Genomic DNA, 15,246 nt, shown 5'->3' on the forward strand with positions numbered 1-15,246 from the left:
TCCGTGAAACAAAGACCCTTAGTAAAAACGTGAACGCATCGAAAACATTACCGTTCCGATATTCCTCCATCTGCATAGAGCTTTATAAGAAATATCATCACGTTATTTGCATATTGGACGGGGTACGTACACGGACTGACAAGGCCAACAATGTTACAGGGACGATGAATAATGCGCTATATCGAGCTTATAACATTACACCTCGGAGCCCTTGTACCGGAAAACCACTGACACTGGCTTCATATGCGTAATTGCAACAGCACATTATTACTAATATTGTAAACGTTTCGGTTCGATAGTCCGCGGGCTTAATGAGCGAACCACGTACGTATACGTATATCAGCGACGTGGTTGGTGTGCGACAGCGACAATTATTGCTTTTTACGATGTTTCGCCGGTATGCACGTCATACGGACGGTTAATATTCAATGTCTAGGGTGAGACAGGTAATACACGTGACCATGGTTAGATACGTAAAGTAAGCCGATAAACCGATGGCAGGGGTGTACAACATTGGGGGAGAGTAGGCGGATTGATATTATGCGTTTCGTGCGAAAACGACGAGAGAGCCGATCGTCGGGAAAGGGTTGAGAGGGATTTGGGGGTAGGGGGGATAGAGAAACGAAGAAAATCGAGTTGGTATTTACGACCAGTACACATATGTATATAAGTATATCAAGTCACGATTGTGCGTTTCGCCGATCTGGTATGAAATTAGATTTTAAGCTTCCATTTGTTGTGGGATCGTCGACCAGGATGTACTGTTAATCGTTCTGGATTTTCCTGGATCCCTGTAAACTCATCGGATCTCTGGGGCTAATGACGCGTTGCCCCGTGATATTTATTCCCTCCCCCCATTGTCCAACTTAGCGGATTTGCCGATACTCCCATTGCGGATATGTACGATATAGTACGAGTGCGTAATTAAAACGCTCGGAATGGTATACGTATTGCAATAATTTCGGCGATGCAATTATGTCGGGAAAGTAGCGTTTTGGATTATATCACAATAAAGTCATGCGATTAACCGAATGACTGAACGATAGAAGTGTACTGCTGTTACGAATTTATTCTTGGATTGTGTATCGTTGGTGTGCGTAATAGGCACTTTGGTAACGTACGAATGGTTATTGATATTGTGAAGCTCGCCATTAATGAACTAAAAATAAAATCTTGTTAAAACGTTTGATTAAATTTAGTTGGTTTCTATACAACGAGTCAATTGATTATTTAAGAATACTATTTTTTCGTATGATTACACGCTAGTTTCAGTTTATATTAAATTACGATTGAACTATCATTTTTTTCCTATTTATCTGTTTAGATGATAAGATCATATTGTGTACATTATATGAATAAAATCTAGCCACATCATAAATTGAATGTGTATAAAAATCCAAATATAATTTCAGATAACTAGGTTAAAATGTTTAAAATATATATTATATCAGTACTAAAATAGTAAAGATTATATTTTACATTATATTGCAGTATAATAATATATTATATTTTTATCTTTTAACTAAAACGACTAAATTATTATATTATATTTAATAAAATATACGACTATTATTGCAATCACAGTAACTACCTACTTTACTTTTCACAACAGATAAGATGTTGCATGATATGCATTGTTTATTTCAGTGAGATGACCGAGAGGTTATAACCAACAGAAGGAAAATCCAAACCAGCATGAAAAAATATATTTACTAATTGTTATTTCCTTCTATGGTATACCACGGGTAAGCCATAATATATAAGCCATAAGAGGGAAGTATGTTATAACATATTTCCCTCTTTCCAAAAATTTACGATACTCCCCGGGATAGAAGGTTTAAAATAACACTGTTAATATATAAAATAATAATCAACTTTTGACCTATTTCTGAAATGAACAAGTCATTTGCACTGATCTTGACCTGAGAAAAAACGGTTTTATTTTTTTATTTTTGTATGAGTATAGTTCATGAAATGGAAAAACTTTTGCTCTTAATGAACTACTATTATAATAATTTATAAGTATAAAATAAGCACCGTCAAGATATTTTTATGCAAGAAGAATTTAATTAACTTAAGTGTATATATTCACCGTAAACATATGATAAAATATTTAGCTTTTAACATTTTATTTGGTAATATATTTTGATAGTTGTGTGTTGACTTATAAAAATTAATTATATTTTAGTTTATAGAAATGTTTTGTATACTTTTCTTATGAAATAAATGTAATTATATTATAATTATCACAGATTAAATAATATATTAAAATGTATAAATTCCATAGAAATTTAAAAACAACTATCGTAACGCTATTATAGAAAAGTATATTGTTCTGAATAAATATTCGAGGAAAAATCTCAAATAAAATATTGCTCTACATCAAAAATTATTTCATTGAATATAATAAAACATCTTATTTTAAATTTAAATAATTGTTAATTCATATTTAAATTATGCAAAACTTTTTAACTCAAAATTGGTTTTCTCTACTAAATGTCTTTAGTTTTATTGAATATAATTTAATAGTTTAATTTATACAAGAATATTTTAACAATTATACTTACAAGGATTAGTATTTCCATGATTGGTATTGAATATATTATAAATAATTAGGTTAAAGTGTTAAATATCATAAAGATAAATTTATAAAAAGGGAGAAACTCCTTGGTTAGACGAAATACTAAAAGGAATGAATAATATTGCTATACTGGATTTCTATATTTGAAACGTATGTACTATCACTCTCGAAAAAAATTAGGTGGATCAGTTTATACTTTTTAAGATTATATATTTATAATATATTTTATGTTAGTAAAATTTCTTATTTTTTTAGGTTAAATTTTCAATTTTCTAACATTTGCAAGAAAAAAAAGTTACCCTAAAATTTTAGTAAGTTTAAAATTGCATGCGCTTAGAATTAACATAAATTGTATTAAAATATTTCAAACTTATTAAATGTCTTAAAAACGATATCATAATATTCAGTAATTGTTTCGTCACTACGATACATATTTATAGGATAATAATTAAATAATGTTTAATAGGAATTCACTGAAATATCCGATTTATGAGGAGGCAATATAGAATACTTTAAACATTTCAAACTAGTTATCAAACCTATTTCGAGTACATGTATTTAAATTATTTTTGACTAATATATATTGAATACATAAAATCTATTTTTTATTTTGTATTCTATATATATATTTTTTTTTTTTAGTCTAGCACTTTGTAAAAAAAAAAAAAAAAAAAAAAATAAAGTGTGTTATACAATTGATTTAAATTGACATTTCAAAATAGATTTCAAAATAAGATATAGTTACAGGAAAATTATATTGTCGTAAAGGTCTTTTAAACTTAAAATCAAATTATTAATGCTCCTGAAATAATAAAGAAGTCTTGCGGTTCAGTACATATTTCTAAAAATGATTGATATAGTAGAAAAACCAAATCCTTTATCATGTAGGTTGAACTTTTAAGGTTCTAATATTCACAAAAAAAGGCATATCAAATTTGAGAAAATCAAAAATTTCATTAATACAATTTAAATTGATTATAAAATGTTTTTTAAAATATTTAATACTGCTTAGTGAAAATTCATTAAAGAGACAGAGCAGACCAAGGAGTAGATTTTTGATGAAGTAAAGAAAGAACTACAACTGATGGCTTTATAGGACAGGAGAAATTTAACTAAATACCAAGATGAGTTGAGAAGAATTATTTTAGAAGCCAAGGATCATTATGTTCTGTAATGTTTGTGAGTAGTAGTATTGGAAATTCGTTGAAAACGCTTATAAATCATTTTTGAAGTTAAGCTAATAGTTTTTCTTTCATCAGCAGTAGATGCATAAAAAAAAGGATGAAGTGTATTAATAATAAACATTTACATGAATAATTTGTCAAAAATGTATCATAAATATAATACTAAATTTGAATTTACTACCATACTTATCAATAACTAAAATATAGACACTAAAAACATATATTTGTCGATAAAAATAATTTAAAAAACAATAGTTTGATAAAGATTGATTTTGTTATTAGTTGCAAATTTATTTTCTAAGGTTTAAAATTTATTTTTATACTTAGAGTGAGATGGAAAAATTTTAATTATTTTACTTTTAACTTAACTAACTGTATAAACAATCAGAAAATTATTCCACTATTTATACATTCTACCTCTATGGAGTGTGTCAAGTTGATAAAGAAAAAATTATCTTAGTATTTTAATTTCTAACAACTTTAACAAACATATATTATTAAATGACTATCATTTTCAGCATTCAAATCTAAAGATAATTCTTAAATAACGGTTCGATTCTGATCCTTGTACTTCTGATAAGTTTGACGTTAAGTTAGAGTAACGGTTTGCTCTTTATTTGTCAATTTACAGAATAATTTGAAAATAACTATTCATTAATTTTACGTAGACATTTTTATTACTTTATGATTATGTTTTTGGTTAAACATTTGCTTATCAAGAAATACAAGTGCATTTTTAATCACTTTTTATATTATATTATAATATAAACAACTATTTATTATCTCTAAAAAAATAACAGTAGTAAAAACCACGACATAATATCAATATACTTATCTATATTTCTTATCCAGTTGATTTGGTTAATCAAATCATAATATTACACGATGTTTTCAGTTGTTTATTTATTTCGTTTCAAAATCTCAAAGAAACAAAAATTGTATACATAGGATTTTATTTATTTTTTTATTCGTTATCATATCCAGATGACTAATATTTAAAAGTAACATCGTACAAACACCTTTTATTATTTATTTTATTATTTAATTAATCATATGGAGTTGATTTTTTATTTTTACATAGATTGAATTATTTTATTTTTATTTCATTGTATATGGGATAAACAAAAACGTGTTGTTTTTATAAATAAAAAATGGTTTAATAAAATAATTATATATTTATGTATACTTTATATATACTATATTTATTTAGTAATTTAGTTTATCTAAAGCTAATGAAATATTTATCTCCTCTCATTCAAAACAAAATGGCCCATCAAAAAATATTAATTTCTCATACGGAAACGTGATTATGAAACCACTATAAACAGTGATTTTTTTTTTTTTAACTATTATGACTTATAATCAGTAAAAAAAAAAAAAAATTAATAAAATAAATTGAATATTGACAAAATGTTAAATTTTTAATATATTATATTAAACAATTACAGTTATGGAAGAAAATTTTATTTATTAAAAGGATTAATCGCTTTTAATTTAATTTAATTTCAATGTGTTTTATAATATCGAATATTTTATTTCAGTTTTATTCATTGAGCAGAAAAATTTAACTTAAAATTTATTAAATGCATTATAAGTATTATAATATGTAAATATTTTACAATTGAGTTCAACACGTATCGCGTGCATGCATTTTTGTTAAACTTAATTCAAGGTTTCTTTAATAACAATGACACTGTCTATTGAAGATTCAAGAGTGCATCGCTCGTTTTATTTATTTATATCTAGCCCAAAAAGCTGCCTCTTGAATATTTGAAGATTTACATCTCTAAAATACCGCATACAACAGTGTTATTGTATGTAATATTGTGCAGTGTACATAATATTTTTTAAATCCCCTGAAGGTGGGTCATTTTTCTCTTTGAAAAAATACATTCACACCTTATTTAATTCTGCAAGGTGAATTTTGTTTAGAAAAATAAATAAAATCAGATGTCCTTTGATAAAAATATATTTTTCTTTATCTTAAGTATTTTATTAATTATCAAACGTTTTACTATCCCATATGTTTAAAATAATTAAAAATTGTCGAACATACATAAAGATATTTAAATCATTACTAATGGTATGTTTTAATTAAAAAAAATCCGAAACCAAATTATATATGTCTCCTTGTGAGGATAGGTTTTGACTATTAATTAGAGATTAAATATTTTTGTAAAAGCATGTATACAATTATCTTATGATAACCAAAATTATCCGTTAAATTCTAAAATTATTCAATCCCTTACTAACGGTAATTTATTAGTAATATCGTTGAACGAAAATGCATGAATAACGCTACCGATGCATTCGCAACTAATGCATCGATCCAAAATCATCTACACAATGCCATGTTACATTTAAACTACATATATGTATGTGGAAATTTTGTGTATGAGTACTTTTTCCCGATGTGGGCAATTTGAATGGTACTCGTTACCCATAACATAACATAACATAACTCAAGGAACAAGTGAACTTAAATTAGCTTATTGTATGTCATATTCATGGCCATATTTAATTTGAATTCCAGTTCGACTTGCCAATCAATATAGTTAAGTTGATAACAATGCCGATTCGTAAATCCCATATTTTATTCACGATTTCAGAAATTATGAGAACAGTTAAATAATTTTTTTCAACAGATCAGCAATTATTACCATATATATATAAATATATACATTTGACAGTGTCGAATATCGTATCTGATGCGAGAGTCCATATGTTTTATTTTTTTTTTTTTATGTGAATTAGATTCACATTATGTCTGCTATATCAAATTATTAGTTTTTTTTTTCGAAACTAACGAAAATACAAATAATAACGATAACATCGGCTTAAAAAATTAATATTTCAATAATAAATGCATTTTAATGTAAAAAAATAAAAAACAAAAACTAATTTGAATCTATCAAAATAAAAAGTATAACATAAAAGAAGAGTGGTTTATCGTTATTCTAAAATACTTAATTCAACAAAATATCTATAAAATTAACAATATTAGTTTACTAAAAGGCTTAATATTTACCCAGTGTTTGAATATAATATAATAAATAAACCAGATTTATTATTATAAATATAACTAATAAACTAATAATAATTATAAGAACTTTATCAATTTATAATCCGATCTAAATTTACCATTTAAATTTATTTTATTTTCCTTGTAACAACTTAATATCAATAAACACATGTATATCGAATTAAATTTATTAAGAAATGCGAACATTTGTAAAACTAGGGTGTTGTTAAATTCTTCTAAAACTATTTCATTTTTTTTTTTTTTAAATATAATTTAATAAATAATTTAAATTAATAATTACAATTTAAATATGCTTATACATTTTTTATTTTTTATTTGTTCTTAGATAAATAATAATCAAATAGATTGATAACCATAAATTCATAGGTTCTGGGATCGAAATATCGGTGTTCTTTTTTAGACATAAAACATTTTATTTATAACTCGTATATTAAGTTACAGCAAAATACAATTAACTAGTTCTTTTACCAATAAACGAAAAATAAGTATTGTTATACTCTAAAACATATAGCCACAGTAGTAGAATTATCAATTAAAATGTCTTTAAGCATTTTTTTTTCATTAGAATTAGTTCAGACTTGCATTTGTCGTCTATATAATAATAAAAATAAAATCCAAGTAGGCACTTAAGTGCTAAGTCTGAAACTACTTATACCCATTTCGCTATCACTTTTAGGTTACTAAATCGATATGGATTATCTTTGGATTATCTTGGTTTTTACTTTTTTCTCTAACGATAATTATTTGTTTTAATAAGATTAAACACAGACCTTGCAAACGTTATAATGACGTTATGAATGATAAATAACGACTGCAATTTTTAAACGTAATCAAATGGAAAAGGATAAAAAGAAAAAATAATATATCACAAAAACAATTAAAATATAAATCGAAAAATAAAAATAAAACATTATGTATATATATATATATATATATATATTATAGTTATATATTATTAAGTATTATTAAACGATTAAACGAAACAAAATAAACTAATTCAAGTTTATTAAAAAATTATTATTATTATACTCTATGTATAAATTAATGTACTCGTATCATTATTTCTTTTTTAAACTTTAAACCAATCAAAGGCTTGATATTCACAGAAATACTTTTCGAGGCGATTTAATTTTAAGATCAATTGATTAGTATTATAGACCATAATTTTGTATATTATATACATGTATATATATATATATACTAACCGAATTACCCAGAGTTGCCTAGGAAAATAATTGTGATCGTTCAACTCTTTTTAACGTGTTAATTACTCGTTGTAGAAGCAATATATTTTTAAGTGTAAATTATCTAAAATAACGTTTAAAAAAACGCGTTATATAACACATGGACTTGACGTGGACGTCATCATCACAACGCATCTATCTTTTCTGATCAACCACCACACCGCGGGGTATATCATCAACGTGACACCCGGTTTCCCATCAATTGTATGAAGTGGGGAGGACACCTGGAACGGTCGCGATAACATCCGACTGGCACCGCCACCGGATCTGTCTATTTACTACTGTGTTCAGAGGTGGAACTAGGGGTGGAATATAGGTATTCATTCCTGTCGATAAAATTATAGATGGTTTAATTTTTGTAATTATTTTATTAAAAACTAATTTGATATTAAGTTAAAACTCAAAAAGTATGATTGTATTTTATTTATCAGAAAAAAATTCTCGAGAATAGTATTTAATTATTGGTCTATAGGCCGTAACTTTAACATATTTTAACGTATATTTCTTAAAATTATTTATTATTAATTATTAATTAATATTTATTAACTTATATTTTATTTTAACATAATTTAACGTAATTTTAACATGTAGTGTTACTTCATTAATATAATTATTATTTAATCTATTGATTTATTTTTATTTTTATCTATGTTAATACATTTTTAAAAATATAATAATATAATGTAATAATTATTGTGTTATGTTGTACGACCTATCTTAGACGCGTTACCCAATAAACTCTTGAAAAATAAAAAAAATTCTATAGGTTCTACAATATTTATTTCGAGTTCCTACAGGTATACAACTATGGTAAACAATACTAAATTAAAAATTATGGTTATAATTATTATTATATTTACTACATAATATATTAGTTACTATTATAGTTATTTTTTTTTTTTAACTAATAAAAATAAATTGATATGAAAGTTTAAAAACAATGAATAATATACGATGAAAAATTTACTCTCGTAAAAGAGTAGTAGGTACTCGTAATTATCACAAAGGTTAGGATGTTTAACACATAGTTTAGCACGTAGTCGATTATTTGTCCATATTCCTGGATTATTACGCTCGTATAGTTCGCGGCAGTTTGTGATTTTCAGTGGGATTTATTTAATACAATGCTGTTACGATTTTGTGTGCTTCTGGGAAAATTTTCGATGTACGGCTGACGAAGTTTTGTTCATTTTTATATGGTTCTCTTTGTATTTTTTCACTGCTATTACATTACCTTCAATAATAGTTTATTATAACTATTATAACTATTATAACTATAACTAACTGTACACCTAGCCCGACGCTTTTTTTTATAACTATTTAATAGAATTTTGTCAAACACTTGTTTTTGAAATAGGTAAATATACGTCAAAAATACCACTATTAATATTTATAATTTCCTTTTTACGGGAGATATTTGTGAACTGAATTTTACATAAGGCTTTTGGTTTTAATATAGATAAATTATTTTTGCTGCAATAAATTCGTAAACATAAGTGTAGATTGAATGAATTGAATTTTCATGAGCATAATTCTAAAAGATATGAAGTTGTCACCATTCAAGTTGTGAAAAATATGAGCGAAATAATTTCAAGGAACAGCTCCACGTGTGAAATATTTGTATTAAATATCTCCTAGTATCTTTATTAATATATATTATTAATATTAATAATTAAATAGACGATAAGAGATTAACCGAAAGGGGCAGGTATCATTCTCGATGAGAGGAGTTAATATTTAACGCGTAAGCTGGCCGATTACAATAATCTCTTAAATCAATATTTTAAAATATTTTTAACTCTACTATAATTACACAATGAAAAAAAATCAGTTTTGAATTTTCCATAGAGAAGTAATGAAGTATTTGGAACAACTTTGAGAAGAGGCGAAGTTGAATTAATCGTACAATATGCCCAAAAACTGTAATCTTATAATATAATTTACTTTTTATTCTCCCTTTCAAACAAAAAAATGAAAATTCGGGTGAACTGGTGACACCAAGGAAAATAATTGGAACAACAATGTGAAAAAAAATTCTAACAGTATCTATACAATATGCAGATACATCGGTACATTTATATGTTTTGATTCTACTGAATATAGTTGACATAAAAATTTCGAGGTCGCTTAGGTGTTAGATACGAGTAGAAGAGAATTAAACTGTATGCAATTTTTTCAACAAATGTAAAAAATAAACAAGTTTCAAAGATTGCATATTAATTATTTATTGAATATAAATTTTTTTAATTTAAATTTAAACGAAATAATCGTAATTTACAACACTTTTAGTGATTGATAATAGAAAAAAATATGTACAGAAATACGAAACGTACTCACGCAATTCAAGCTGCTCGATGTGTCGATAAAATACGGCGTCAATACAAGGTGAATTGCGTGAGGTAGAAGTTGCAAGATCGTTACCTACTTAATTGTAATCCTAGGATGGTAGGCATAAAGTCGATAAATTCCGTTTCGTGTAATCCACGGCAATCCAAATTTAAATCTCCGCCAACAAGCATGGGGTAAAGCGTGATTATTATATTTTTAGAGCACCTCCAACATTATTTTTAATTTAGGACTGTACGCCATTAGTAGAGCTCGAAAGTTGTAGAAGTTGTGTATTTTTCTGTATACTCTCAATTTATAGTAGATCAAGCTATAAATCTGTTTCATACAAAAATGAGTTTAAATACAAACAATTTTTTCGCATATTTTGGCAATTTTAGAAAAAACTGCATATTTCTTAATTATCATGAGATTTTTATGTCTGCGTAATATTTTCTAAACAATTTAAAGTTTTCTTTTATTTTAGTTTCGATTATTTAATGTATCACCATACGACCATACTAGTACCTTACCGCCGTTATATCAATTTAACTTAAAGTAGTGTATTTATCTTTATAGCACCAAGGTGATCACTATATAATATTAACGACGTTATCATTAATCTATTAGTAATATGGCAAGTTTATTATTAATAATAATATTATACACAATTATACATCAACCATAACTTCATCGGATGTTGAAATAAGTTTTTCGTGCTACAAAAATATATTTTTAGAAAATCGTTGTTCGTTTGATTTGGAAAATATAAAGAAAGTTCTGATTGTTCGATGAAATACGTTTACAGGTATGAGAGTTATAATAATATATATGTTAATTGAATTAATAACAAATAAATATAATTTTTCAAATAACTTTCATTCTGTTTTTTTTTAGGTTGAAAAAATTACAATCCATAAAAATCACCCAAAAAATTTTGAATTTAATAAAAATATAAAAAAAAAAAATGTTTTTATACTTAGTACATTTTTTTTTCATATTTAATAAAAAATGTATACATATTAAATTCATTTTTTTTGCATATTTAACATTTTTTCATGCATATTTTGCCTTTTTTAGCTCCTACAACTTCCGAACCCTAGTCATTAGATTTAAGACGAAAAATTCTTAAATTCTTTTAAATAGTGTTTTGGAGACATGTAAACTGACACAAGTACGGTTCGTTTACAATTGATTGTCGTCTTGATCGAACAAATGTCGCCGATATCGTCGTGAGATGTCGCAATTTGCTTCACGTTCATATTTTATCGATTAAACTTGAACAAATTGTGCTCGATCCATTGTTATATATCGGGAGAACTCATATTTTTGTTTTCGCATATAACGACACCGCCCGAACGTATTTCGTTTGAAACGCGAAACCGTGTGAAAGCTCGGTATTTCAACGGGTTGATCGTTTTTGATCCATATTCCGGAAATGGAAAGTAATTTACAGCATGGAAGTAAAAAACCTGTAGTTATATCGAGCGAACAATCATTTTATGATTGCGCATTGAACTTGCAAAGGCAAAGAACGGTCAAGAAAATCGTAGCATTTAATATCTCCTGTTGATTTTAAACGATGGCATTGGAGACGAGCAAACACATTTCTTAATTCTAGATTCACTGTTCAACGATTGTGGTACAACACGTGGCCAATATCGCAATTCGTTAGGTGTAACCCGTTTAGTGAGGTGACGTGAGAGAGGGCGACGTAAACAAGTTGTTGTTCGTGACTTTTACTGTACTCTTAAATGACAGTATCATACGTATCTCCCTGCGATTTGTGCATCGTAATTACACATGTTTCAACGAGTGGAAACCGTGTGCGTTTGTAAATAATGATTTTACTCGTTGAATGCACATTGCCAGTACCGTGCGATATCAGTTTCCACGAACTATCGAGGTCCGGATCGACGAGTACATGGATTAAGCATTGCATTTACACATAGTAAACGACCAATCTTTGAATTACCGAAATAGAGCCAAAGTAGTTTGATCGCGCTTGTTTCAGCATTACGGTCGATGAAGCATGAGGTATCAATAGCTCCATTGGCGAGACCATCGAGTACGTTTATATTCGCGGAAACCATATGCGATTAACTGATGCGGAGGCGAGGGATATATGGTAAACCACTAGTATCGTCGGTCTTGAGCAGAGTTGAGCGTTATTCGAATAAAACTTTATTTAGATGATTATTTAGATAACATTTTATTCGAATAAATTATTATTCGACTAATTTTCAAACACAAATATTATAAGATATCATAAATTTAAACAGATAATTTTTAAAGCTATATGCCCATATCTATCTAGTATCTTTATGTTTTTCTGTAGAGCTTTATATATTTGAACTTATAAATATGAAATACAACATTGAACATACGTAGTTAGTACATAGTACCAAAATACCTGAGACTATATAATATAGTGCAGAAACTGGACTAAACTAGATATAATAATAACATCTTCAATACTGATAATTAATTACTATTAATGTACATACTAAATACATGTAGACAAACTAGAAGAATTATAATCATTATTTTTATAATACATATTTGGTAATTATTACTTACTAGATACTACTATATATACTAGGATAGGATAACTATGTTTAAAAATAATTCAAATAATATTATGATTACAAATTATTCAAATAATATTATGATCACAAATTATTCCAATAATATTGTTTCCAAATTATTCGAATACATTTTTATTCGAAGAATTGTAAAAAAATCATTCGAATCATTTTTTATTCAAATACATGTTTATTCCAATAATTATCTAGATAAAATGTTGCCCAACTATGGGCTTGAGCTTGTGTGCTTTTGCACGGACACTAACGAGCTGATTGGTTGTATGATGGTCAGTACAGTGGTCTGCGGCTACGTATTCAATAATTTCGACTCCACAAATATATTCGGAGTTAAGCCGGTGTACGTCATGCATGCGGGAGAAGAGGTGGATTGATTGAGAATACTTGAGATCGACGAATTCGCGTTTTCACCCAAGTTATCATCATCTTCGGTAAAGGGCCGGCGGCATTCTTCCGTAACTTTGACGATGTCCAAATTTGACTCAAACTCTTTACTTAATTCCATAATGAACGTTTCGTGTTCGTCATATAGAGTTTGATAGCGTTTTCTATCATGTAACTCAATATCTTCATTGCGAAAGGGTACGTGGAGAAGAACCATTTTTTTTTGTACTTATCCATTTCCACGAGCTCGTAATTTCGATACCGCAATATTTTCGGTATCGATGGCGTTTATAGTTTTTTGTTATACTATCTTGATAGAAATTAGCCATAAACTTTGCAAGTGACACTGTCTCCATCATTGGCGTAGGAAATTCGTACTTTTCCGGAACATTCTCTTTCCAAATATCAGTTGATTCTGTTCCCTGCTCCTCGTCGTCCATTTGTTTCTTTATCTTGCGAACGCGCTGATTTTCACGCGACCATGTCGTTGGAACATACTCGACTTTACGACTGCACACACTCATATGCAAATTCAGTAAGTAGCACGCGGCTTCTTGCGAAGAAATTACTAACGCATTCAACATTTTTAACCCGAAACTTCGGTCAATATAGTGCTATAGTCTTAGTCGGGATATTTGTCTCGTATTTTGATTAGTACACGTTGCAAATTACTCATTCCACGGTTTGTTTTGTACACGTACTCAACGACATACGTGGCACGGGAGTACTCTTTCAGAATAAATTGTACATAGCAAATTGATCGCTGAATTTCGTGACCCATGGGTTAAAATTGTTAGCATGATTTTATGTATCAAAATGTCTGTATCCTTCAGCTATTTTAACAATCCTAAAAAATATCTTAAAGCATATTTTTATTCTTTATTTACTTCTTATTAATGAATTTTTTAAAAAAAATCCCATTTACAATACAGTCATTTAGTTGGTGTAATAATATGTAGTTTTTATACATTGATTAAATATAATATATGATTTAGATTTTTTTCAATACTCGTATCTTATGATATTGAAATACTATAAAAATTCCATCATGACTTTATTATTAATTTTTAACTTATCTTTATTAAATATTATTTTACGTGTAAACATTAAATGTTGAACTCTCGAATCATTAGAGTAATGAATTTTTTGGGCTGAAGCAAAGAGTAACTATATAAATCTATTGCAAAAAGTGCTACGTAACAAATTAATAAATTATATTGTTTTAAAATAATACTAGCAAGAAGAAAATATTCTGAATGCAAAGTAATGTATCGTGCTAATATGAGACTTAGTCAATTTTGTTATTAAACAATAAACAATTTTCTATGATATTTTTGAAAAAATTAGAATTACTATATTATAGAAAAAACATTGGCAAAAGATCAATATGAAGTAGAATATTATTATAAAACAATAAATTTCACATTTCGTTCAGAATTTATGATATATCTCGAAAAGTGAAAATCTAATAGTGCGTAACGAAGAAATCAATCATCTTTTTCTTACGTTTAAATGATGTATTACAATAAGACGGTGCCTCGTAGATACTTCACTCGTTTTAACATTTAAACCAACATTGTTATTCTGATATTATTAACTATGTTTTATTCGATTTTTTTTTTTTTTAATATTTTGAATTTTAAACATTAAAATCAATAATAATTTAGTTAAAATAATATATTCTAATATTATACCTATATTTTAGAAAAGTGAACAAAAAAAAAAAAAAATTCGGAATATATGAAGAACATTCTGATATTGTTGTTTTTTATGTTGTATGAAAACATTTGTTTTATTGTTACTTCATAAGGGTTCACATAGTTACTTATGTGAACAAAATAAATAACATTTATGTAAGCATATTAGTATTTTCAGCAAAATT

General features: G+C 27.1%; 1 protein-coding gene across 1 annotated transcript in view; it reads left to right on the forward strand.

Annotated features, from left to right (window-relative positions):
- The window catches only part of LOC112680087, a 40,255-nt gene extending 26,901 nt beyond the window's left edge, over positions 1-13,354 (forward strand). Inside the window, exon 2 of the mRNA XM_025550084.1 lies at positions 13,173-13,354. Coding sequence (XP_025405869.1) covers positions 13,173-13,354 — 182 coding nt within the window. The remainder of the gene's footprint in view (positions 1-13,172) is intronic.
- Positions 13,355-15,246: the final 1,892 nt, after the last annotated feature.

The sequence above is a fragment of the Sipha flava genome, unplaced genomic scaffold, assembly GCF_003268045.1.
Source record: "Sipha flava isolate LNK unplaced genomic scaffold, YSA_version1 173_pilon_pilon, whole genome shotgun sequence".
NCBI lineage: Eukaryota > Metazoa > Arthropoda > Insecta > Hemiptera > Aphididae > Sipha > Sipha flava.